This window comes from Callorhinus ursinus, unplaced genomic scaffold (assembly GCF_003265705.2).
Source record: "Callorhinus ursinus isolate GAN/ISIS: 27379988/994484 unplaced genomic scaffold, GSC_fseal_2.0 scaffold8, whole genome shotgun sequence".
NCBI lineage: Eukaryota > Metazoa > Chordata > Mammalia > Carnivora > Otariidae > Callorhinus > Callorhinus ursinus.
Genome location: NW_027397070.1, coordinates 48,645,370 through 48,672,509, shown reverse-complemented (window position 1 = coordinate 48,672,509; position 27,140 = coordinate 48,645,370). Strand labels below are relative to the sequence as shown.

Sequence of the window (27,140 nt, the reverse complement as noted above, 5' to 3'; positions counted from 1 at the left end):
AGAGAGAGATCGTAGGCAGAGGAAGTAAGGCCAGGGTTAAGGTCACAACTGAGGCAATGAAAATACGGACAGTGCGATGTCCTGACATAAAAGGTGATCATCTCAAGACTATAAATATGTCTTCACACCAAAGTCTGTCTTCATTTAGTTACATCTGGGACCTCTTGCACCTGAAAATGACTTTGGATTCGAGAGGTACATATTGTTGGGGCCGCCCAGTCACCAGTAGGCCATTCAAGAGAACGGTGCCTCCGCGGTGCTCACTACGTAGGCGGGGGCCCTGCGTGTGGCCGTTTATGTGGGTGCTCTCATCTCACCTCGCTAACACCCAGGCCGAGTTACTGTTTCTGCTCATATATAAGAAATAGAGGCTCAGAAAGTGGAAATAACTCGCTTTAAGCCTCTGAGCTACTAAGTGATGGGGCTAGGATTCCATCCTCGGTCTGACTCTAAAATCCATCCTAACCATTCACTACTCAGCTTTTGTTATGTTACCCCTCGATTGTACATTTTTATTCTTAAAGTACTGATTCAGATGCAAGTCTAATAAAGAAGGGCATGGCTTGGGGCACCTGGGTGGCTCAGTCGTTAAGCATCTGCCTTCGGCTCAGGTCATGATCCCAGGGTCCTGGGATTGAGCCCCACATCGGGCTCCCTGCTCAGCGGGAAGCCTGCTTCTCCCTCTCCTGCTCCCCCTGCTTGTGTTCCCTCTCTCGCTGTCTCTCTCTCTGTCAAATAGATAATAAAATCTTAAAAAAAAAAAAAAAAAAAGCCAGTCCAGTTCTGACTCAGTCCCAAAGATATGGGTATAGATGAGGCTAGGAAGACAGAACCCGATGGAGGTTCTTACCTGTGGTGGGGCCATTTGATTTATCTGAAGAAAGCTATGGACTGTCTTCCCATATCTGCACACCATGTTGCAGACATTTCAGCTTCTTGGATGCCTGGCTAGGAACTTTAGGCCAAGTTCAACTACAGTTCATCTGTACAAAGGCTAGGATGACCCACAGAGTCCATTCTGGAGCCCAGTTGGTGTTTGAACATACCCTGGGGTGTGCCTAAGCAAGCAGTACCAGGCCTAGCACCACATTTCCTTGTCAGAGGTCCAAAATTGGAGGTCTTTTGAAGTAGAGATCAGCCTAGCCCACTCAGTCAGGAGCAAAACTTCACGCTATCCCCCTAGTCACTTATGCCGTAAGGACAAGACCTAGGAGGGCAAAGAGATCCACAAACTGTCTAACTCATTACTCTCCCAAGATGATTTCAGTGGATCGTTCTTCCTAATGCGGCTGTATGCTCACTGCCTTCATAGATACTTAGCTTATTTGTTCTAATTATTAGATTCGACAATGTATTATTCACAATGAAATCACCTGAGGGAACACGGGACAAGATTTTCGGCTTGGATAGGATCTCAGAATCATTTCACATAAAGCTTTCATGTTAAAGATGAGCAAACTGAAGTCCACGGTGGCTAAGTAATGATGTGCAAGATCACATGGTCTGGTGGCAGGGAGGGAATCAGACCCTCACAAGAAAAATGACTAAAAGCAAGCAGCAATAATCAAGACATTACACAATATGCACATTTTTTTTAAGTGTACAAATTATTTTAATTTTGGCATGTGCTGGATTCAAGCATGTCTGAAAACACAAAACAAAACTCCTAGACTGCTCCTCTTAGGTCAGCCTGCCTCGCCCCGAGCCTCCAAGCTCCTGATCGAGCCCAGCAGCCTTCCTTCCTGGAGGTCTTTGTCCTGAAGAATGACGCTCTGCTGGAAAAGCCTACTCACTCCTCCAGCCCTCAGGAGCTGCCAGTCTCGCCTACCACAAAGAAGGCACATAAACACAGACAGACACACGAGAAAGAGCCAGAAGGGAGCAGGAGAGGAAGGCGGGGACAAAAAGAGGCCGGAGGAAAAACAACCAAACCAGAAGCAAGCGGCACTGGGGGGGGGCCTGGACAATCTCATGTGGGATCCATCTCATGTCTTTATTTCCTCTCTTTGTCTCACTAAGGACAACTATGTATGCTTCCAGCTGAGATGTGATCTGCCAAGGAAAAAAATCTTCAAATTCTTAATTCTTTCCCCCAAGTCACTAGGTTGCCTTGGTGACAATCGGTTTGTGTTCCTCTGTAAGAACGAGGTAAACAGTTCAGATCCTAGGGTTTCCTGTCAGGCTCTCGCCAGGTTCTTCCACCTAAGGTGGGAAGGTCAACAACACAAAGCCAGACCTCCAACTTCACCAGCTGCAAGCAGCCTCATCAGTGGACCCACATGGGAACTGATAATGCTTTTGAGCAAAGAAGGGTAAGATTAAATGTTCTTTAGCCAAGTTAATGTGATTGAATTCTCTGTTTCAAGCACTGGGCTGAGCTTACACTTTCATTTCTAAATCTTCTTTTCTTTCATATCCAGACAATAGTCATGTCATATGCATAGTTATGTAATAAAGCCCCAAACAAGGTACTTTTCAATTCCACAACAATGCTGTGTGGACTCTACTGGGATAGCCATACCCAAACCAAAGAGCTGCTTTCTCACTAATGACATGGCTTTGAGAGAACATGGAAATTGCCTCTCCTGCTCAAACAAATAAATACATCCTACATCTCTCATTTTAAGGGCAACTCAAATTAAAAAGAGATTCTTTTGTTTCTACCCTCAGTTCTGCCATATGTTAGAATGCACTGAGGAAGTTACAACATTTTTACTTTGTTCCTTTATACGTGACAAAGAATTCTGGGGTCCCTATGGACAAACCAGGAATACAGAAATAAAGTAGTCCTACTGTCTGGAAAATGGGAACACGGGTCATGATTATCGCAGTCCTTCTGAAAACACTGTCCCCAGGACAGAAGCACACATCAGTGTGGTTCCAGTGGTCTGCTTCTAAAATCCTCCTTGATGGAGAGGGAGAGGCACTGTACACAGGGAGCTCAGGAACTTTAATGTGCAGACACATCAGGAGACAGTAGTCCTCCTCACCTGTTTGACCAGCACATTCTTCATGACAACCATCGGTGACAGCGTGGGGAAGGCACTGCCTGCAGTCTTGGAGTTCTGCCTTGGCCTATCTTCTCGGCTCCAGCCTAAGGCGCTCAGCATGTCCTCGGACTCCATCTGCTCGGCCGAGCTCAGACACTCTGAGCTCCCATCTGCTGGGCAGAAGAATGGTCAGTTCGCATAGGATCTAGGCTAGGGGCTCCTAAGCAGACCTTCTAAGGAGTTAACAGACTTCTCAAAATGGAATGCAACATTTGTGATATACATTTTTGTGAATTTTTCTGAATGGGTCTTTAGCTTTCATTGTATTCTCAACGGAATCCACACATGACCCCTCCTAGCCCCAAAAGATTACAAATCACTGCCCTAGGACAGCAGACTTCCTTTCTAACTCTATTACAGACAAAAGCTTGCATCAGTTAGGGTTTATGTGAAAGTAATCATCACCAGCCTACAGGAGAAACAGGTGGAAGGTTTCAAAGTTAGATCATTACTTTCAAGAATCTGCTGCTGAGACAGGAGGGGAGTATGTGTGTGACTGGGGCAGGATTAAGACCTTTAGAGGCTTATTATTATATCTCAAGATATAATAATAAAAACAAAACCAACCTTATGTAAACCTCAAAACTTATATCCATGCTGAAATTTAAATAGCTCCATCCTAAATTTTCTAATTGCACAATTCTGGATAAGTTCATCAAAGCTGAAATTTAAAATGTGTCTGTTAGCCACCTCCACCCAACACCTCCAACAAAGGAGGTGTTGGTATCCTAAATGCACACTGAGTGTGCCTCTTGGGGATCCTGCACAATGGGAGATAGAAAGATACTCTCTGAGGTAAAGAAAATGAGGTTGCCCGATGTGAAATCCATACAAAAAGGACTTAATTAGCTACCTCCTAGAGTAAACCAAGAGACTGCTCTAATCCTGCTAGCGAGGAGTCTGGGAATACACTAAATGCTCATCAAGAATCTGAGTAATTTGGCTGAGGCAGGACGGAAATGTGACTATAATTTAAATGAGTGTAACTGTCAACACTTGCATTTAATCAGAATCTCTAGTGATGTTTTTTAGAATTTACAGATGTTGGGGGCCTCCCCTCAATCTACTGAATGACTTATCTGGTGCCCAGGCAAGTGGATTTTCACAAAGCACAAGGATTCCGAATGTGCACCTCTAGTGAAGAACCAGGGCCAGAGACAAAGGACCTGAGAAGCAATATGCATGCCTAGTGCATGGATCTTGTTTCTAAACGCCATTCTGCACAAAAAGAAAAACGGATCCTTGGAGAAACAGCTGAGTTCAATTCAAGTCCTTGGCAGTGAAAAGTACATGATGAGCCTGGACATCTTACTGTCCCAGAAAACAAGGAAGTGCTCAAACACAAATGGGGTCAAAGTCGAAAAAACACAGAACTATCTAGAAGGAGTTCCCACTGGCCAAATTTGGGACAATTATATAGGAAATGAATTACAAAAGAATTCCATGAATCCACAGTGGTACCCTGCTGTACAGAAGACTGTCAGCTAATAAAGTGTACAAGGAGTGATAAATCGGATCACCATTTTTAAGCCAAGGATGTAGTAATTGATTCAGGCAAGGAACATCAGTGGTTGCTAAAACCACTGGTCAAGAGTTTTTGGGAAACAGGATAGTTACGCAGTGTCAAAGTATCATCCCATAAACTATGTACTAATTACAAGGAGAAAAGGGTACTTTTACAATAAATAAATCTCCTATATGTTTACACACTACCTTAACCACATGACCAGCCAGGGAGGGCATCACCAAGAAGAGACAAACCTTGGAGTCTCATTATGTGCTGCTATGGGAAAGATGTAACATCAAGAGTGTAGTACTCTGGTAAAGAAAAAAATGCTTATCCTGATTCTAATATGGGGAAACTACCAGAAAAATCCAGAGAGTGAGACAGTCTACAAAACAACAGGCCTAATTCATTCAAAAATGTCACTGTTGTTAAAGAGAACAAAGGGAAGAAGGGAAGGAAGGAAAAGGCAAGGAAAGATGAAGATGCTGTTCTAGACTGACTCAGACCAAAAAGGACAACTAAATGAAACGCACACAATCCTCAACTGCATCCCGGATCCAAAACAAACACATTGACAAAAAGATAAACAGTTATAAAGGACAATATTGAGACAATGGGGAAAATCTGAATATGGACTGTGGCTAATTAATAACTACATCAATGTGAAAATTCTTGGTTATGACACTAATGTTGTAATTATACAGAAGAATGTTATTTCTTTAGAAAATTCGTACTGAACTATATATGTTTATATATAGATATGTGTGTGAACAGAAAGAGGTGTGTATGTGTAGAGAGATAAAGCAATAGGGCAAAATGGTATTACTCAGTGGATCTGAACGAAAGACATCTGTGATGTTCGTTCTGTTTTGTGTATATTTGAAATTTTTCAAAACATAAAGCTGGGAAAATAATTCAAATGGGAAAAACTACCTTGGTTTTACAAATCCCATCACGCTCCAAGGTAACTGGAATGGTAACTTGGGGAACTGATGAACTCACTCCCTGGCACGTGGCCCAGGAGAGGCCGGAGGCATTCACTGGGGCCACTTTCTGGGGCATAACGATGATTTTTAATCCCACCTTATGTCTGAACAACATAATGCTCCTTAAAGTGCTTTGACATAGAGAATAAGGCAACTATCAGAAAAACTATCCAGACTTTGGGACATACTACAAAACATGTGGCCTGACAAGGCTGAGGTTGTTGGAAGGCAGATGTTAATGTCAATATCCTGGCAATAATCGGTGGTAGGATTACGGATGTTTAGTTCTTCTTTGCATGTTCCTAAATTTTGAAGCTTCTACAATGAGCACGTATTACCTTCATGATATGAAAAAGAGATGAAAAACAAACATGATACTAAAAGAAAAAAAAGAGCCATTAGGCCTACAATGTTTCCCAAACCAGTCTGATCAGAGAAATCACCAGAGACACGTGTAAAAAGCGGTAAAACCCATCTTTCAGGCCCTCCCCGAGACCTTCACTATCGTAATCTCCAGTTTACATTTTCTTGTGATCAGTATTTTTTTTTCTTTTTAATTCTCCCTCAGAGAATGAACCCTGCCCACACCTTGATCTCAGACTTCTAGCCTCCAGAACTGTGAGATGACAAATGTGCTGTTTCAGTCATCCGGTTTGGGATACTGTTATGGCCGTCCTAGCAAACTCATACCCCATCCTAACCAATAAAAGTCTGGCTGGAATATGGAATAACCTTAGCTCAATCCACGGCAATATTCTTATCATTCAGATAACAGGAACTGCACAGGTATCCACGTGCCCCCCCCCAAACTTCAACCATAATCTCAGCCCAGTCCCTGATGAATCTGGGCCAAAGGTCAGTATATATGGAATGCCAAAGCAAGGGAACCTTGTGGCTGTCTTATAGAACACCAAGAAGTGTGGATAGCTGCACCAAATGTAGGTTTATTTTGTTTTATATTTTTTAAAGATTTCATTTACTTGTTTGAAAAAGAGAGTGCGCTCGAGGGAGGGAAGCACGAGCAGGGGGAGGGGCAGAGGGGAGAGGGAGAAGCAGACTCCCCGCTGAGCAGGGAGCCGGATGCGGGCCTCGATCCCAGCACCCTGAGATCATGACCCAAGCTGAAGGCAGACACTTAACCAACTGAACCACTCAAGCGTCCACGTAGGTTTTAGTCCCTGCACAGAATATTTTCACTCCAGTGTAGCAACTGTGAGCATCTCAGACAAAGTGTATTCCTCATCACTGACTACTCCTGATCAATTATTGAATGAATAAATGAATAGATGAGGTGGATTTGGCTGACTCAAGAATTTCATCAGACCTTGCCACTAAGTACTGGGCTATAGTGTCGAAAGGTAGGGCCTCTGGAATCACACATCCCTGGATTCAAATTCCAGCTCTACCATTGACCAGTGACCTGATCTTAGAAATTATGTATTTTTAAAAAAAAAATTTTTTTAATTTTTAAAAGATGTCATTTTTTTATTTCTCGTAGAGAGAGTGTGTGTGCGTGAGCGCATGCAGGGGAAGGAGGAGAGGGAGAGGGACAAGCCGACTCTATGCTAAGCAGAGCCTGAGGCGGGGCTTAAAGCAGGGCTCAATCCCAGGACTCTCAGATCGTGACTTGAGCCAAAATCAAGAGTTGGACGTTTAACGACTAAGCCACCCAGACACCCTGGAAATCATGTAATCTTTCTATGCCTCAATTTCCTCATCTGTAAAATGGGGAACATAATAGTTACTTTCTTACAGGATAGTTATGATTTATTTTATGTGAACTACTTAGCATGATTCATGCCACGATGTGTTGCGGCTGGTTCCTCCCAGCTCATTCAGACTAACGGTATACATCTTTTCTAATTCCCCAATCTTCCCATCCCCACATCCGGTAACATCGTATAAGTAGCTTGAAATTAATTGGTCCTGGTGAGAGTGTATGTATCATGGAAACCGGCAGACATTATACATCAGGGGCTGGCTTGCCAACCAGCCACCGGTTACAGAGAACTTATATGGTAAATTCTATGTAAATGTTAACATCATTATTATTATTCAGTAGGTACTCCAACTCCCTTGGGAGCTTGAAAAGCCATTCTGCTAATTAAATGAGTAACACTGATGAGATTCCTTTAGCAACTGATGACCTCAGGGGAATCAGGACATACCTGGGTGGTAGTGATCGGTATTTTTAAAAAAAGAATCTCAGGTGAGCCTTATGATGAGTCAAGCCTGGGAAACAATGCTGAGAGAGAAGAAAAACCCAAAGGGCTAATAAGCTGGCCCTCCTTCCCTGGACTGTCCTTTTTCTAATCCTTCGATCAGTTGTTACTCTGTTCCTCTCTGAGCAACAATCTATTTTTAATGTGGCTTCTCATGCAGTATGCCTACAGGGAGAAAACACACCAGTCTAGGGATGAGAGTTCTAATTTTCCTAACAGCTGCATTTTATACTATAAATTAATAAATCAACAAGATGGATTGATTAGTCTCTGTGAAGCTGGATAACATACATCTTCCTCTAGGAGAGGGGCTCTACCTCCTGGATGCTGACCCAGCCAGAATCCCCTGGCATCATCTTTCTGTGTCCTCTTGGCCAAAGATGTTGACACTAGAGCCATATTTAAGCCATTACCCTCAAACCTCGAAATACAAGTGCCCAGCACAATAAAAGATTCGCTGTGTAGGAAGCTCGCCCTTTCAGATAAGGTTTAAAACAAACTAGTGAGGAAACCTAAAACCATTCTACTTGCTTGTCTCTAATAGGGTCTCCAGTTTGGAAGTATACTGGGGGGTCTCCATCCAAATACAGAATACACAGATCCTGGCAGGGATGGGTTGTGGGGGGAAATGTTTTTAGACATGGCAAAATTACTTTCTTAGCGAAAACAGTTACCTTAAATTATATACTACTTTTGTTTTTCATTTGCTACACGGTGACACCATGCAGTAGTACTTTTTTTCCGGCAATGTAGCTATTCCTATGAAAAAGGAGCTAAGACAACAGAATTGTATTTAAATATTTTTTTTTCCAGTCATCACTTGCAATAGTTGGACATGTTAAGATTTAAAGTTGAGAGAGTCTGAGTTGAAAAAAGATGGCAGATCACCCCTTCAGAACTAACCCCCAATGACTCTGATGGGTAGCCCAGCATATGGCACCAGAATTACCATTTTAAGAGATCAGATAGTTATTTATCCTGTACATGAAAGCTTCCCACATTTATCACACAAATGAGTTTTAGGGAGGACAGTTTTCAGGCAAATCATTCATTGCAATGTGGAAGGAATACGGTATTTTTAACCTGAAAATCCAGAGTCCTTATCTGACTCAGCAGCTGCCATGCCGAATTGACGAGCCGCCTTCTTCATCTCCGTGCCTTTGCCCAGTTTGGCCGAGAGTCTTCTGGGGCTCTCTCTGGACGGGTTTTTCCTCTCCATGTTTTACTGGGCTGCAAGCAGATTCATCAATGGTCCTCCTTTCATCTGGATTGCCCTGGGAAAAACAACAATTACGTAAGAAGACAGTGCCTGGAGAGCTGACACAGGTGATCCAGGTGGTGAGAAAAGTGAGGGCAGAGAACGCTGGCCTCACCCACTTCCTCCGTATTTTCTCAGAGGCCTCCACTTATACGGGCTTCAAGTTTGCTACACAGGAGAATGGTTTCCACCCAAAAGGAGGTTCACTGTCCTCTCCTGCCCTCAAATTCCATTACAAATTCAGGGCACACAAACCACGCTTAGTGGAAGCTTTGTAAACTGCTAACAAAGGCACACTTGATTAGGCTTTTTGGAAGGGGTAACTCCCCCCACCCTGCTCCCCAGGGTTGAGAGGAGAGGTGATGCCCATCTTGGACAAGGCTTGCCTTCCCAGCATGCACTGGCAGGCTCCAGACTTGGTGCCACCTCCCACAGGAGAGTTGCTCAAATTAACCTTTCACTTCTTTGGATGAGGTACTGAACAGAGTAAACAACTCCTCGTATGTGCAGGCTACATTTTGGCTTAAAAAGAACTTTTCTGCACAAATAAGACCATGTATAATTGTGCTTTGATTCTGTACAAGTCCACACACGTTACTGCTGTAAATATCCTCCTCAGTTGCTCTTCCATTTTATAGAGGAGGAAGTTGAGGCTCAGGTTAAGTGACACTCAGTCATTTAGAAATAGTTATCCAGTGCCCACTATGAAGCAGGCATTGTGCTAGGACCAATACAAAGTGCACAGAACAGACATGGTTGCTACCTGGCTGGAGCTTATCGTCTAGAGAGCCAGACAGACACTAATCAAGTAATCATACAACTACTTAATCACTTTTTTTTTAAAGACTTTATTAATTTTGATAAAGAGAGAGGGAAAATGAGTGGGGGGAGGGGCAAAGGGAGAGGGAGAAGCAGGCTCTCTGTGGGGCAGCTGAGCAGGGAGCCCGATGTGGGGCTTGATCCCAGGACCCCGGGATCATGACCTGAGCTGAAGGCAGACACTTAACCGACTGAGCCACCGCAGGTGCCTCACTTAACCACTATTTTTTATATCAGCTGTGAAGGGGAGGGGCTAACAGTCTGGGGTGGGAGGTACTGGGCAAGGGAAGACTTTCCTGAGGAAGTGACATGTAGCTGGGATCCAGAGGAGTCAGCCAGGGGAAGGGGGATGAGTGGGAAGTGGCCCTATGAAGGCCCTAAAGGAGCAAAGAATCTGACACATTCAAAGAGTTGAGAGGCCAGGGAGACCAGAGCACGGTGCAGGGGGGTAGAAAGCCCCCCATGCACTTGCGCCTAGAGGGACTGGTGGGGGCCAGACGGGCAGTTCCTTATAAGCATTTTCGAAGCATTTTGGAGGCTGGACTGAGGTTAAAATGGAGAGAGGCAAGAGAGGCATTGAGATCATTTGGATACTACCGCAGTAGCCCGGGTGAATTAAAGTGGTGGCAGTGGGGATGGAGAGAAGGGAACAGATTGGAGATATATTTAGAAGGAAGACTTGATGGGGTTTGGTGATTGCATGCTGGGAGGGAGATGGTGGGACCATTTCCTAGGCTAGGCAGCCCAAGAGGGCACAGAGGGACTGGGTGGCATGGCTAGGCCGGTCCGGTCTTGGCTATGTAGAGAGAAGTGACTGTGGGTCATCCAAGTGGAGATGCTGGAGAGACTGTCACATGTACAAGTCAGGAGCCCAGAGAAGCTAAAGAAGCCTAGACTTGCCCCAGTGACACACGAGTCCACAGCAGATCCAGGGCTTGGCTAACAGTGCGAAGAATGAGACAAATGAACCCTTCAAAGAGCTGGCAGAGGCTGAGAACATTCCAGATATTTTAACAAGGCCATCGGAGTCCCTATGGAATGGCAGTGGTAAGGATGGCATGGTAAGAACACAAAGGCTACTGCAGGCATAAAGAGAACAGGGAAAATGGCAATGACGATGACAAGTGGGCAGGTGCTGTGGTCTGAATGTTTGTGTCCCCCCTCCCCAAATTCTCATGTTGGAATCCTAACCCCCAGAGAGGATGGTATTAGGAGGGGGGGCCTTTGAGAGGTGCTTAAATCATGAGAGTGGAGCCCTCGTGAATGGGATGAATGCATTATCAAGGAGACTCCAGAAAGACCCCTTGCCCCTTCCACCAGAGGACAGTGAACGCTCTGTGACCCAGAAGACGACTGTGCTGGCCCCCGACCTTGGATTTCCAGCTTCTAGAACCGTTGAGAAATACATTTTTGTTCTTTATGAGCTGCCCAGTCTGTGCTGTTTTGTTACAGCAGCATGAATACACAAAGATACTAGGTACAAGCAATGCCTGGTGAGGTTTTAATTCACAGTCCACTTGCGACTCCATCCATTTGTCCTTCTGAGTGGAGAGGAACACGAGCTCCCTGCCAAAGGGCACTGTATCTGGAATACCCTGAAATGCCAAGTCTGAACACTTCTCTAGCAGTGGATATAGTGAAGAACATCAACTACTCCAGAAGCAGAGGAGCAATTCAAGATAAAATTAAGACAAGGATGTTCACAAGCATCCTTTAGCAACCCTCTTGCTCATACTTTTGCATTCAGTAGAAGTGGACTTAAAGGGAACTTATCTGAATGAGACTGAATTTTAAACACAAGTGCAAGTAAAAATTATTTTGTATCCTATCTAACTCATTCAAGGGGACTGGCTTCTCCCATTCAATCCATGTCAAACCAAGCACTCTTGGTCACAAGTAAGTCCCATGTGCATAAAAGATAAACAATGGCACTGTCCCATCTTGCACAGCACGATGGAAAAGCAGCATCTCTATTGGGTGGCTATGAAATTGGACAGCATGAATAATCCAGTTTAAAAAGGAGCCCAAAATGTAAAACTGTATGTCTCATTAAATCAGGATCCTTCTGTATGGAACCCAACAAATGTGCATAGTTTCACATTTTCCTGAAGTAATACCATCGAAAGGGAACAGGAAGCTTCTTCAAAATGGAAGGAGGTGTAGCTTGTGGATGGGCAATCAGACTTAAGAAAGTCTGACCCTGCTGTTGATTTAGATCAGGAAGGTAGCTCATGTTAGTTGCAACTAATTGAGCGCTTGGCAAAGTTTTCACATTACCTTACTAGATGTGAATTATTTTACAGGTATTTTAGATAAAGCATCCCAATTTAGTCTACAGTCCTTTTGATAAGACAACAAAAAAGGTCTTGCTACTGGTGTGGTCAACGGAACTACAGAAGATACACAGGAGTTCTGGCTCACTGAGAAGGTGCATAATTGTGGAATCAAAACACAAATGTTGACTAATAGGTTAAAAGGAGAACAGATGCAAAAATGTTAAATCCTAGAGAACTGGTGGCAGTTGGAAATAAAGAACGCATAATCCACTTTAGAATAGCAAATGGACTACTTTGGATGTGAAAGTGGCTAAAAACATGAAAGCCTCTGTCCGAAGTAAAGTTCTTTTTCAGCAACAGAAAGCCTTAATGTCTTAGGAAGGTGGGATGGACAACGAAAGTCTACATCATCACACCTTGACCTCTCTTCTCTGAGAAGAGAGGCACTGCCTTCCTGGGAGTGGCCCTGGGGACATCAATTAGCCAGTAAACAACAGACCCACTCCTGCACAACACCCTATGAGGCCCAGGACAGCAGAAAAGCACGCAGTGATGGCATTTACCACCACTGCTCTCAAAGCCAGGGCCATGCAAATGGCAGTCTGAAAACCTCAAGATTGTTTTTCCTCCTCAATATTATTTTACAATCAAGGTAGATGCTCATAAGCTGACTAGCGGTTGAAATTGGGTTACTAAGCTCTTACCCAGCGCACCATCTCCTGCTTCCTGGCACAGACTGGAAACCACTAACCCTGCTTTACAAACATCTGAGCTCCTCACATGCCTGACTCTCTGCTAAAAGGGCTCCAACTTAAGTTCCCCCAGACTGTCAGAATCGACCTAACTGGGCCTCTTCTAGGTGCACACATGACACATTGTCCAGAACGTTCCCAGAGGGAATAGTACACATAAAACTCATAATGGAAAGTGAATCAATAAATATAGAAGTTTATATAAATAGGCATAACATAAAATTTTAACAAGTGCTCCACAGCACTTGGCTCTTCTCTATTTTTACACTCCTTACATTACAGTCTGGTTATCTGTCTCCTCAACCTCAAGAATTGGGTTTTGTGGTTTTTTTTTTTTTTCATCTTTGCAACCTCAACCCCCCACAACTAATGTGTGAGGTGCTCAAGAGAATAATACATTCCAACAAATCTTCTGTCCTGCTGCGTCCTGCTGACAGCCTCGCAGCTTAGCTGTCACCGAAATACCTGAACAGCTTGAAGGTCAAGACTGTGCATTTCCAAACACCATGGTCATCTCAAGATCTAACTTCCGGGTCTGGTCTCCTGCAGGAAACAGGTATCTCATTTACCCCTTATTTTAAGGTGAAACCTCAGGGATAAATCCACCAACCGAATTAAAGGTTGTCTAATCCACAATCTTTATGGAGATTTAGGCTTATGATAAAAGGGAGACCCAAGGTTTACAAGGAAAGGATCTTGAAATGCCCCTCAGATCTTTCCTTTTATAGACACTTGGCAACTTTCCCAAGAGCTCAAGTTCCCTTTAAAAATGTATCACGTGGATAACATGCGTGCATGGACAGAGGTGTGAGGTGAAAGTCCAAGCAGAGGTTTAAATACAAAAAAGCACAAGGCCATAAAAATTAAGACCTTACCACCCAGAAAATCATGAGTAATCCCAGTTAGAATTAGAAATACATTACTAGCTTTTCCTTCAAGTCATTTTGTCTTGCTCTCCATATGGGAGATACCATTCTGGGGAAATGTCTGTGTGCTTTAACAGAGGGAGGACACCTCGCCCCAACCTAAATCTCAAATATTAGTTTTCCTCTTCGTCTCCATTTCCATTCTCCAACTTGGCTTCAAATTTATGTCAAAGATCCTGAACCCCGATTCCATACAATGTCCCCTGTGTGGAACCAGATATGGCTCCCTTCATTCTCCTTTTCCAAAGAGATAAGATTAGTGAAATTCTCCAAATCCCCAGCTTCCAGAAGGGTTCACAGTAACAGTGCCCACCTCCCCATTCGCACCAGCCCACGCTGCATCTGTGCCAGGCAGCAGGAGCACCCTCCAGGCATCCACCAGCCTGCCAGCTCAGCAGGGCAGAACTGGGCAGACCCTAGGACCATGCTGTGACTGGCATACCACCAGACTCCCAGGGCAAACGCCCAGGCAATGTGTATTGCCAGGACTTGGGCAATAACAGGGAGCCTGGCTGCGGCCTGCGCCCTGGGCCTGGCTCAGAAGTCCCCGAAACCCACCCACTAACCACTAACTCCTTACTTGGCACTGCGCACCTTCTCCCCCACCTCCCCACGCCCTGGCACCATACCTGGCAAGCTGGCCACCCAGGAGAAATAACCAGCCAAATGGGTGACAGCAGGTCTCTGCAAAAGACAGCACACCTGCGTCCTGCGCCCAGAACGGGGCACTATGCCCACCCCCTAACTGGAGGCCCAGGACCCTCACCGGGTTACCAGCCCTGCTCCCATTCACCTGCCCATTCCCTGCCCCTCTGCTCAGAGCCCTGAAGGCCTGCGGGCTCGCCGCCGCTGCCTGGACGCCCAGCAGGGCTAGTCCGGGGCCCACCCGCCCTGACTGCATACCTCACTCGCTGCCCATACAAGTCCCCTCCCCACACACAGCCCCCAGTCTCCCGCGATCCCCACTCCCACGCAGCCGCGCCCCTCCAGCAAAAGAAACCAACTAAAAGGGGAACAGACGCACCACCTCCTGCTCCCACCATTTGGCCCACTGTCCCCCGAAAGTCCGGTCCTCTCTCTTGCCTACGTCGCGTCCCTCCCCTCCCCTACGCCTGCCTCCTTTCCCCACACTCCCCGCGCGAACCCTCTGCCCCCGGGCCCAGCCCTCCCTCTCTCACCTAGGGCCGAGGTCGCCTCTCCACGACCGGCCCCGCGGGTCAGGCGACGCATGCGCGAGCCCGGCCCCGCGGCTCCATGACAACCCCGTCGGCGCCGGGTCTCAAGCTATTCCCCCCGCCCCCTGCTCCGGCCTCCCGCCCATTTCTCCTCCCTCCGCCTCCGCGGCGGCGTTCTCCGGACACGTGACTCGGCTCGGACGAGCCGGCACCATGGAGACTGTCGAGGTTCTCCTAGAAGACCCCCCGCCACCGGAAGGCGAGGCGGGCACGCCTCTCAGGGAGGTGCCGACGTCCCTGAAAGGCCTGCGCTCTCTCCGCGGAAGGCGGGCGTCTCTATGGTTGGTTCCCCGGATTCGCCGCCATTTTGTACAGGGGACCTTGAGCGAAGAGCCGCGGGGGCACGGCTCCGAGGCGGGGTTTTGAGGAGCAACGGGTGGGCGGGCTTCTAGCAAACTGGGCAGGAGGCGTGATTCTCCTGCGGGAGCGGGTGATTAGCCGGATTTGGCTCTCTCGGTCTGTGCGCAGGGACACTCTTAGGGTTGGGGACCGGGACAGGCCTGCTGACGTGCACGTGAAGCCGGGGCGTGGCGTCCGGCGTGGGAGGGCAGGCGGGCAGCCTCGCCGCGGTCTGGGCCTGGCGGAGGCGTGCCCCAGCGCCCCGCGCGCGCGGCTCACGTTTTTGCCACGCGTGTCGCGGCGGTTGGCTGGCGTGCCCGGCTACCTCTCCAGGCACCCTTCACGAGGCAGGGACGCAATATTTCTTTTGGACGGTTTCACGTTCTTTGATGCATGACTCCCTTAGTCCCGTGCGACTGTCCGAGCTGCTGGGTTTTATATGGATACCGTCTCTCCTGCCAGCTTTTGGTGAAGTGTCACAACGAGCACACCTGTAATAGCTAAAGAAAAAGGGGTTGGGGATCAATTCTCTTGCATTTGATCAGTGAGGGTTACTAATTAGGTTAGAATAAAAGTCCTTCTCAAGTGAATTTAAAGAGACCGACACGTGGAGGCAAGTTCTAGAGCTGCCCTGTCCAGTCCACTAGCCACTAACCACTAGGGGGTACTGAACTAATTAACAAAATTTCAGTTTCTCATTTGCAGTAGCCGCATTTTAAACCCTCAGTGACCACATATAGCCAACGGCTACCTTACTGGACAGCGCAGACTATAGCACGTGGCCAACATACAGAATTGTATTCATTCAACCGCGCTGATCTAGATCACGGGATGGGGAAATCGCCCTGTGTTGGTAATCCAAGCCTTTGTAAGCGCTGCCAGGTCATGGTTAATCACGTTAGTCCTCTAGACACAGATAATGCTAATGCATTATTGCATATGAATGTATTAGCATAAGCCCCACCAACAAATAATAATTGAATGCCTACAGCATGTAAAGTTTTTGTTGAGGGGATGGAGGGAGTGAAAACAATAGTTAACAATTATCAAGTAATTAAGAGCCAGTCAGCTTTACATGCATTCTCTTACCATGCTTCTGCAAGTTTATGAGGTTGGCGCTAGTATCATTTGTAGTTGATAGATGAGAGCATTGAGGTTTATGCTCCTGAGATGCAAAACTATACTAAGTCCAAGATCTTAACCATTAACCATATTGCTTTTTGGGGGCAGAATAAAACCGTCTTTATCTTCAGATATCTTAGAATCTGATATGGGAAGGACATGCTCTAATAAACTATATGAGAATGTGGCAAATGCCAGAGGTTTCTGAACATAATCTAATTAATAAAATCAAGGAAGAAAAAAATAGCCTTCAGTTGTTTTTTGTTTGTTGTTGGAGAAGGAAGAGAGCAAAAGGTACAACTTTAAGAAGGACAGATAAAAGTTGGATTTACAATGATGGAAGTAAATGAGGGCATAAAGCATACCAGAGAAAAGAGAATAAATGAAATAAACCAAAGCATGAGGATTATTTTAGTCCTCCACAGGTGCAAGTAAACCAGACTTACCTGATTTTACCTATCTTATGAGCACCTATGCTCTATCAATAACTTGAACTTCAAAAGCAAGTTTTCTAATGGAAACAAATGAATCAGACCAATTTACTGATAGGTGTGATTTTTATTGAGTATGATTCTATATCATTAGTGATAAAAGCAATTCATGAAAGTGGGTAATTTTTTAAAAAATGGGTAATATTTTTATATAGCCGAACCAATGTAAAAAATTTTCTTCCTGGCTTTGTTAATTTGCCAGGGTTTGTAAATCAGCATCTTAGTGGATAGTTTCCTGGTGGCATGACTTCTTTAATCTCTACTATCACACTCACATTTAGGCTCAGGTTCCTATGACGGAGGGTGGGTTTGGAAGCACGTCTTCTTGCTGTAGAGTCCTTTCCAGTTGGAGTCCTCAGTACCCGGTTGTGTGGCCCAAGACTCATTTTGCCACCACCACTGCCAGCAGGGGGAGACCTGCTCCCTTAAATGCTACACTCGAGGCTTTGCGAATTGGCTTCTTTTCCTTTCTCCTGGTCATGGAGTGCCACAGTCTGGAACCAGAAGCTGCCCTTCCACCCAGCCTATTTCATTAAGTTGTTAACTCCCCCATCCATGTGAGGATTTGCATTTTCAGTCCTGCATAAGGATGCCATGAAGAGTCAATCTTGTGCTGAGTTTCATTTGAAGAAATTTTCACCCAAGTATACGATATGGTATATAATTTAAAATACTTGTAAATAGTTGTTTAATACTTATTTTAATATTTAAAGTTGAAATTAAAATTAAGGTTCGTCTAGGAACACCTGGGTGGCTCAGTCAGTTAAGGGTCTGCCTTCAGCTCAGGTCATGATCCCAGAGTTCTGGGATCGAGTCCCACATAGGGCTCCTTGCTCAGTGGGGAGCCTGCTTCTCCCTCTCCCTCTGCCTGCGCTACCCCTGCTTGTGCTCGCTCGCACTCTCTTTCTCTCTGACAAATAAAATCTTAAAAATAAATTAATTAATTAAAGTTCGTTTAGAACTATTTTAAAGTAATTTAAAAATAGCGTAATGGCAGTGAAAGTATTCAAAAGATCAAGTTTCAAATCCCTGCTCCTATCAATACCATTTTATAAAAGAAGGGCATTTTAACATCTTCCCCCGCATATACACAGGAAAGACGATAGGCCATCATCTCATGATTTAAAAATTAAATAATTTCTCCTTTATGAAAAATTCATTGCATGATTCTTATTTTTCCAGTTTTGCTGAGGACCAGTGAAAACATCACCCTAAGGACTCCCTAAGGACTGGCATCAGTTCTTGGACCAGCATTTGAGAACCATCTATTTTATTTTTCCAAACCTTAGCCTGGCCATCTGTAAAAAAGTTATCCTCTAGTCTGAATCTAGCCTTATTAGCACTGACCACTTCACAGTGTTTTAAGAGGCTTTGCTGGGAAGGTAGGTGTGTGTGTGTGCTCCGCAGTCCCAGAGCCGGGAGTCTGTGAGAGGAGAGGACCGAGGCCCCAGCCTGTGCGTGGGCAGAGGGATCTACAGATCCCAGGCTGGCAGGGGCAGAAGTGGGTGAAAGCGGGATGCATGCTCCTTTTTTTTCTTAGCAGTCTGGTGACCGGGCCCCCATCAGCCAGCTTGGTTTGGGGCTCACATTCTTAGGGGCTATCTGGAAGAGCAGGAGCAACAAAGGATAACATTTAGGTTGCAAGCAGGACGTTAATACACAGGTACAGGTTTGGTTTCAGGGGCAGTGGAAGCCCCTCCCAAATAGCTCTCCATCTTCTTGCCTGTACCTGAAATTCCTGTAAGAAAAATTGCTTGACATGCAAATACTCTAGAACCCAAGACAGATTTTTTTCTCCTGACCACTAACCCAGAGTGCTTCCTATTTGCCGGACACCGTCTTAAGTGTTTTGCTAGATTTACTAATTTAATTCTCACAGAATCCCATGAGATGGTTGTGGTATCACTCTCCTCATTTTACAGAGGAGTAAAGTAAGGTAGAGGCGCCATGTCATTTGCCAGGGTCCCTGGTATAGTAAGTAATGGAGCCAGGATTTGAATTCCACAGTCCTTGCTTTTAGCCCTCTGCTAGGCTGCCTCCATGTTACCGTGGAGGTGGTACCACCACACCCTTTCCTGCTGTACTAAGGGGGAGGCCAGTGGGGGGCCAGAAGGCACTGGGTACAGCCCTTGTGTGGGAAAGGATGCCAGGAATGGAGACTGCACACCACAAAGGCAAACCTTGCAGACAACACCTCCATCTGGTCGTCTGCCCTGCCCGTGGGGTGGGGTGGGGGTGGGAGGTAATGCTGATTTCAAACCACTTACCTTTCTAAACCACAGCAGCTGCCTTTTACCAGTTAGATCTGCCTAGAATCTTTATAGGGGAAATAGTTTAGCTTATTAATTTTTTTAAAGATTTAATTTATTTGAGAGAGAGTAAGCGAGAGAGAGTGAGAGAGAAAAGGAGCAGGGGAGGGGCAGAAGCAGACTCCCCACTAAGCAGGGAGCCTGACGGGGGGCTCAATCCCAGGATGATGACCTGAGCCAAAGGCAGATGCTTAACCGGCTGAGCCACCCAGGCGCCCCTATAGTGGAAATATTTTTTAAAGTACCCTCTCCCTGCACTGAATATGAAGTTTTTGACATACACTCAGAATTTCTCTTTCACTTGATGGCCCAGAAAGCTGTTCAATTTCCCCTTTGTGTGAAACCCTTTGATTTTTAACTCGTAGTTTCTCCCAGGCCACATCTCATATCCTGCCTGGTGGGCTCCTCTCCCTTCTGTAATTAGCCCTCGGATCCCAGCTGTGTTCCCCAGCACGGGGTTGCCAAAGTCAGGGAACACAGGCCAGGGCAGCAGAAAGCCCCAGGGGGCTGGGGCTCTTCAGTGGAACCTGACTACAAAGCCCAAGATCAGGAGCAGCTTCTGCACGGACATTAATTATTCCCCAGATGAAACACTTGCCATCTCTGGTGACTTGATCTAAGCTGGTTTGCATGGTAATTTCTTGGGTACCTATCTGCCTTCCCCACTGGAGTCTAAGCACCTTTAGGGCAGGGATTACATCTAATTTTTTCTCCCACAAAGCAAAAAACGCCACAGAGTAAGTGTTCAACAGAGTTTTTTCAGTGGGACCCCTGCTTCCTGAAAATTTAACAGCACACTCACACATTAGACAAGGCTCTAGAAAAGGAAACCTGCACCAGCCAGGGGAGGGAGCCACCCATGCGGCCAATGCATGCAAGACCAGCCTGGAGAACTTCTCTTTGTCAATTCCCCGACACCCTCTGCTCTGTCCCACTTCTGAGCCTCTGCACACAACAGTGTGTATCACTGGAGCTTGTTGAAAGGCGGAGTGAAGGTCGCTGCTGACAGGTTTCGCTCCACACTTAGTAATTCTGGTGAAGAAATTCCAGAGCCTCTGTTTTTCCTACCATGCCCCCCCCACCCCTGCAACCCGCCCCAGTCATTGGAGGTCTCTCCTGTTCTGGGCATTTGCTCAACAATGCCCTTGAATCCTCCTCCCTAATGTTTGATTTGGCTCTATTGGAATGGCTGACTTTGTCTGGAATTCCATGAAGAACCTTCTAAAATCCAGTAGTCAGGAAAGGTGACGGATGTAGTGAGTGGCTCTACTTTGCAGACAGAGACAAGCCCAGAACATCCGTCACACACAAGCACTCCCCTTCCCAGCACCGGCAAGGCAGGGCTGGTCCTTTTGACAGGCTTCGCTCGGCACGGTTAGCCAGCTGGGCTAGTTTAAGTCAGCATCACAGAGGTTGAATAATAGGTACCAGATGTTGGGTTGAAGCCTCACCCAACTGGTCATCAAAACTACCTGGTTGATTTCATCTCAGTTCAGAATCTGCTCTCTCTCCAACTGATGGCCTGATCCCAGAGTCCAAAATCTCAAAATTCAGTCTCAAACAGGAGACTGAAAAGCAAACAATTTCTGAAGAAGTTTCAGATATATCTGTGGGAGTAAGGAGTGGGCAAATATTCTTTTTTTTTAATCTGGGAGGTGGTCCTTTTAAAACTGCCTGTGAGAAAGTTGAGTCCTCTTAGCCTTCCAAATTGGAAGTGGCATTTAAATTTGATTTCCATGTTTCCTAATGTTAGAGAAGCTTTGAGACATTCCTTATTCATTTTCCAGCGCGTTGTCGGGTTTTCAGCCTATTTCAAAGACAATGCTTGTCAATACCTACAGCAGAGTGGAGTCTTTCCAAGGACTCATTTGCCTAAAAGGTCTGGGAAGTCCCGTCCAAATGAAGAAATTACTAAGAGCATTTTCTTCGGGTGTAAAAAAGTGCAGTTTATTCACCCAGAACTTCGGTTTCTTTGAGATGTGGAGTGTCCCTTTTAAGACTTAAAAGGCTGCTTTTATCTGGTAAAATCTCATCCCAGCTGGAGTCATGGGACCTGCCTTCCCAGAGCCCTTTCCGGAATTGACAGCCATCGGCGCGCAGAACTATGGGGCTTTGGTCTTCTGCTTTCTGGACAGGGATAACAGGAGAACCCACAGCATTTACCCACAGGGCAAAGCCAAGAAAATTCACCAGAATGTCTTGTGCTAATAGTTTAACGAAATTCTCCCTCCAGCACTTTCTGACAGGGCGTGGGGATTTTCTTGTGTCATCCACTTCAGGAGGGATTGTGTCATCCAGGTGCAGGGGTTCTTGGCTGTCCTTTACCTGTTGTCTCCTCCTGTCACATACAGCCAAGAAAGCAGATGACAGGTTCATCTCTATTACACAGGGAATTACCGAGTGGTTGCCTAGCAACTCAGCACGATCAATACGGTCTCTTGTTGTGGAATGTAGGGTGGCTGGCTTTCCAGAATGACTGTATTTGCCTATTTCTTTGGGGCCTCTAGAAAAAATAGGTATGTTTTCCTGGATTTAAGGCTATTAGAATGGCCTTTTGTGTTGCTTTACCCTAGCATTCCTTTTATAGTAGCCCACTACTGTAAAAAATGACAATTCTCTGATCAAATCATTAATACGGCAATTGCTTCAATTCCATTCAATTCAGTAAGCATCTTCTGTGTGCTGGATCCTGTACTAGATACTATAAAGAGATAGGAGGAAGAACAGGTGTGGCCCCTGTCTCAGGGAACTTCTGTGTTTAGTAGATGCATATTATATATCATTTGTTTACACGTGTGAAACAGACAGCTATGATGTGTAGGGAAAATAAAGGTATTTTTATTGGGAAGAGTTCCTTTGTTTTTGATCAAAGGATTTTTCACTTTCATTTAGATTCCTTCCTTTATAGCTTAGAGCCATGATCAGTTCAAAAAGCTGCAATCAGTTCAAAATCACTTCTAAGACATAGCTCTTATTGGAATCTCAGCAATTAGCAGCTCTTACACAGCTCTTGTTGGAGAGTGACACCGCCAGTGTTGTGGGGTGGGGTGATGCTGCCCGGCGTCTATACCGCAGGCTTTCCGCATAATTGCTGCCAAGGTGTTCACAGCCTCCCCACCTCTATTCTGCACCTTCCAGTTGAAAAGAAGCCCCTTGCCTTTCTTTGTCTACTTTGCAGTAATCTCATCTGCCTCTCTTCACTTAAGGAGGGACTTTAGAATGTTCCAGATCTTGCGTTAGGGAGCTGATCACTTGAGGGGGGTTCTTTCCCACCGGGGAGATGGTTGCTAGACAGAGCCTGGGGTCTGACTAGCCCCTCTCCCTGGAGTTGATGTGTTTGGTGGTTTGGTTTCCCACCTTCCTCAGGAAGGTACCAGGGCATGGTGCGAAGTAACTGTTCCTGGCAGCTTTGGCGCACAATCCTGCGCACACTCATTAGCTACCCCTCCTGAGTGGCCTATATCCAGAATCCACAAAGAAAAGAGAAGGCTCTTGAGGACAGCTGGAGCGTGGTGCCAGAGTTCTGCCTGCATCTTGTTCATTGCCTCCACCATCTTGTCCCCACAGATCCCTTGCCATTCTCAAGAAATCATTCAGACCCCTTGCGTTCATGCGGAGCGCCTGACCTTTGCTTTCAGACCAATGTCAGGCAGAAGAAAGGGGGCAGAGGGGTGGGGAGGACTGGACAAAGCAGACACTCCATCGATGTTTGCCTTCGGCTTCTTTATTCCACCCTCGCACCTCCGCCCTGGCTCCTCCTGCCCGTTCCACAGATGGAGCTCCGAAAGTGTGAATACCTGTCACACTACTGAGTACTAACATATTCTCATCCCAAGGCGTCTTTTCACTTACGATCAAACCAACCAACATTGACTATGAGCTATGTGTCTCCTAAGGGTCAGGGACACAGTAAAGAGTCAACACACGGTTTCTACCCCTGAGCAGGTCACACATCGGTTCTGTTACGTGCTGTAATAAGGACTGGGAACACAGACCGAAGAGCAGTGAATTTCGGGGGCGGGGGGGGGGGCAGGCGGTTCAGGAAAAGATGTGTAGAGGGCCATGAGGCTAGACCTGGGGGGCTGGCAGAAAAGGGAGGTCTCTCTATTTACCTTTAGAAATGGGCCAAGAGTGGAGCGTCTGTTACCCTTCAATGTTGGGAAATCCTTCATTGCTCTAATCTAAATCCTTTCCCCTGCAGTTTACACCGTATTCCCTCTCATTCCCAGGTCAGGTGAAATAGCAAAAATCTTTGCCTAATAACTTAGTCACTCAGAAGCCTCTAGCACATCATATCTGGTGCTCTAACCTAACATGGAAAAAACTATTTCCTCCCACCCCAAAACTCTGCAGCTAGACTTCTCTAGCCACTACCCCAGGAAGAGTTTCTGAGCAGTAACCCCCTACTAGGGCTCTGCCTGGAAAGGTCGGGGGAGACAGGGCAATCAGCTACCGGGGTCTATACCCCAGATAATGGCACTTGGAAGAGTGTGTACTGTAAGCATGTTTCATGGCATCTTCACTAAAGACAGAATTTTTGAAGTTGAATGACACATAAAGTCCAGTGTTTCATGGCATCCCACTACCAGACTTCACCAGCCTATGGATTGTCATATTGACATCCAGACCTAAATTTCATTAGTTCTGAGCCTTCTTGAAGGCCTATCGAACTTTCTTCTGGTCCCCCTGCCTCCCCACCAACTCTTCTTCAGTGATGAGAGCATGCCCCTGAGGGATCTGGTTCCTGGCAGATCCACGAGGCTCTCCCACTGCAACCTCCCCATTGGTGGTTTACCCCTCACACCCCCTTAAAAAGGGGTACCTCATCAGTGTGTGTGTCCTCTGTGAGAACAGTGTTCTTATAATGGTCACTCCTTGGGGTGCCTGGGTGGTCAGTCAGTTAAGCAGCCAACTCTTGATTTCGGCTCAGGTCATGATCTCAGGGTGGTGAGATGGATCCCCTCATTGGGCTCGACAGTCAGTGGGAGTTGGATTGTCTCCCTCTCCCTCTGCCCGTCCCCCTGCTTGCATGCTCTCTCTCTCTCTCTCTCTAAAATAAATAAATAAATCTTTAAAAAAACAGTGGTCACTCCTGTTCTGCTGGGCATAGCATTCTCTCTGGGGCCACCCTAAGTCACCAACTTGCCAAAGTGGAGGGCAGGATGGAACAGTGGGGGACAAATGAACTTCTTATAGGTTGGCTATACTTTGCTACCTGTGTCCCAGAGCAAAACTGTTTGTATCTTCAGTTGCTCAAAGTCTTACATGATTATTCATCTTTCACCCAACCTCACCCCTCACTGGGGCTAGAAATGAGTATCTCAGGCCAAGATGGGGGCTGATGGTTCCTTAGTTCCTTCCTCTCTCTTTCTTCACCGGGAGCTCTTCATCCAAACCAAGCAACTCCCACAAAACAAAACAAATAAAACTCGAAACCTTTCTACTTCAATAAAAAATAACAAACGTGTGTCCATTGATGCAAACAGATACTAATACTTGGGGTGGGGGCTGTTGGTGCTGTTCTGTAAACTCCATCCCATAATTCATGAAACTCAGGAGTATTGCCTTCTTGTATGACTTGAAAATGAGGTCAAGACTACTCACCTCCTTCTTAAATGCACCTCTTAAGTCCATAAGGGATATAATGCACGAAGAGCTTCCATCTCATGGGCAACCTGTGAGAATGCCATTTTAAGAGAAATTAGCAATGGTTGCAGTTCAAAGGTTAACATTGTTTTGTCGGTTGGGGTTCTTGCTCTGCAAGAATTTTCTCTGTAGACTCTAAGAAACATCTATACCATCACCCTCCACTTCCATCCCCTCAAAAATGAACACAAAACAAGCTATAGTTGACCCTTGAACATCACAGGTTCAGACTGTGTGAGTCCATTTATATATTTATTTTAAGGTGTTTTTTTTTTTAAGATTTTATTTTTTAAAGTAATCTCTGTACCCAACATGGGGGTTGAACTTACAACCCAGAGATCAGGAGTTCCATGTTCTATCAACTGAGCCAACCAGGTGCCCCTACGTGAGTCCATTTATACACCGATTTCTTTTGATAAATACAGTACAGTAGTACTGTAAATGTATTTTCTCTTAAGATTTTCTTAATAACATTTTCTTTTCTCTAACTTACTTTATTGTAAGAATACAGTATATAATATATACAATATATAAAATATGTGTTAATCAACAGTTCATGTTATTGGTAAAGCTTCCAGTTAACAGTACTGCTATTAGTAGTTAAATTTTGGGGGACTTAAAAGTTATACTCAGGGACGCCTGGGTGGCTCAGTGGGTTAAGCATCTGCCTTCGGCTCAGGTCAATGTCCTGGGATCGAGTCCCACATCAGGCTCCTTGCTCAACGGGGAGTCTGCTTCTCCCTCTTTCTGCTGCTCCCCCTGCTTGTGCTCTCTCTCTCTCTAACAAATAAATAAAAATAAAACCTTAAAAAAAGAGTTGTACTCAGATCTTTGTTCAGTGGCCGGCACCCCTAAACCCCTCATTGTTCAAAGGTCAAATGTATTTAGATCCAGATAATGTAAAAAACAAAAATAGAGGGGCACCTGGGTGGCTCAGTTGGTTAAGTGACTGCCTTCGGCTCAGGTCATGATCCCAGGGTCCTGGGATCGAGCCCTGCATCGGGCTCCCTGCTCAGCGGGAAGCCTGCTCCTCCCTCTCCCACTCCCCCTGCTTGTGTTCCCTCTCTCGCTGTCTCTCTCTGTCAATTAAATAAATAAAAATCTTTAAAAAACAAAAAACAAAAAACAAAAATAGAAATGGGATTGCCCTAAAAGTAGACCTCACTGCGCAGTGGACAGAGCCCAGGGTGTGGCATTAAAGATCTCAGTTGAATCCAGGCCCTGTTGCTTACAAGCCAGAGTCCCCTGAGAAAGTCCCTTTACCTCTCTGAGCTGCTATTTCTCATTTGTAAAATGGAGCGATGACGATGTCTGCCCTCCTTCCCAGGGTTGTGAGAATGGAAGGGAACAAAATAAATATAAATAAAAATGCTTTGCAAGCTGTAAAGTACCTGTTATTCTCTAGAGGGAAAGGTGGAAGAAATCACATCAGCTCAGTCCCATCACCGTGGCTTTCATAGGCTGATGGAGTTTTTCCTGGGAGTGGTTCTGCACCCACACATCATGCCACCTTGTGTCTCCAGCACAAATACGAGGCATGGTGTACTACCTTGTCTTAAGTTATGGTGGAAAATTCAGTCTGATGAGGACCAGTCCTAGAACCAGAGAGAATGGGAATGACGGTGGCTAGATGAATGTGCATGGGCTCACTGACATCTAGCATCAGTCAAGTTCCCTTTGCCTTTGGAAGCCAACTCCTCTGAACCACTGCTCATCTCAGAATCATTGCTGAGTTTTCCCCAACAATATCATTCCTCCTACTAAAAGCACCGGTGATGCAGCATATCTTGAAAGAGGGTTTCACTATTATGCCTGGGATTTTTTCCAAGCCATGGACACTTTCTTCAAGTTTGATGCTGGCACTTTCTTGATCCTACCAGAAGGATCCTTCATATGCAGGGAGTGACAAACAACAGTACTGCTGAAACCAGGAAAAGCAGAGCTCCTGCTCTTGCCTGCAACCCACTCATCATTGGCACAAAAATATATTATGACAACAAAAGGCATGCTTTATTGTGTCATATCCTTGGAAAGTCCAGTGGGTGTCACCAAATGGTCATGACTTTGGCACTAACAATGTTTTATAGCACAAATGGCCTCCGCCAAAGTCCCAACCCCAGTAGCAAGGACTGCGCTCGGTCTAGGCATCCCTCACCCATCTCCCAAACTTTGGGCTGGATCCATCTGAGTGTGGGGAGATTT

The 27,140-nt window shown here is 45.8% G+C and overlaps 1 protein-coding gene across 5 annotated transcripts in view; it reads right to left on the bottom strand.

Moving 5' to 3' along the window:
• CIPC (CLOCK interacting pacemaker) overlaps positions 1 to 26,842 on the bottom strand; it is a 31,067-nt gene extending 4,225 nt beyond the window's left edge. The window contains exons 1-6 of one of the 5 annotated variants that reach the window (XM_073895631.1): positions 26,700 to 26,842; positions 26,330 to 26,533; positions 24,897 to 24,967; positions 15,650 to 15,870; positions 8,849 to 9,039; positions 2,991 to 3,160 (exon numbers count right to left, since the gene is read on the bottom strand). In XM_073895631.1, the coding sequence (XP_073751732.1) occupies positions 2,991 to 3,160; positions 8,849 to 8,984 (306 nt within the window). In that variant the 5' untranslated portion in view covers positions 8,985 to 9,039; positions 15,650 to 15,870; positions 24,897 to 24,967; positions 26,330 to 26,533; positions 26,700 to 26,842. Of the gene's footprint in view, positions 1 to 2,990; positions 3,161 to 8,848; positions 9,040 to 13,335; positions 13,414 to 14,820; positions 14,923 to 14,974; positions 15,259 to 15,649; positions 15,871 to 24,896; positions 24,968 to 26,329; positions 26,593 to 26,699 lie in introns of those variants that run through there. The other 4 variants (XM_025869570.2, XM_025869569.2, XM_025869568.2 and 1 more) reach the window with 4 other exon arrangements.
• Positions 26,843 to 27,140: the final 298 nt, after the last annotated feature.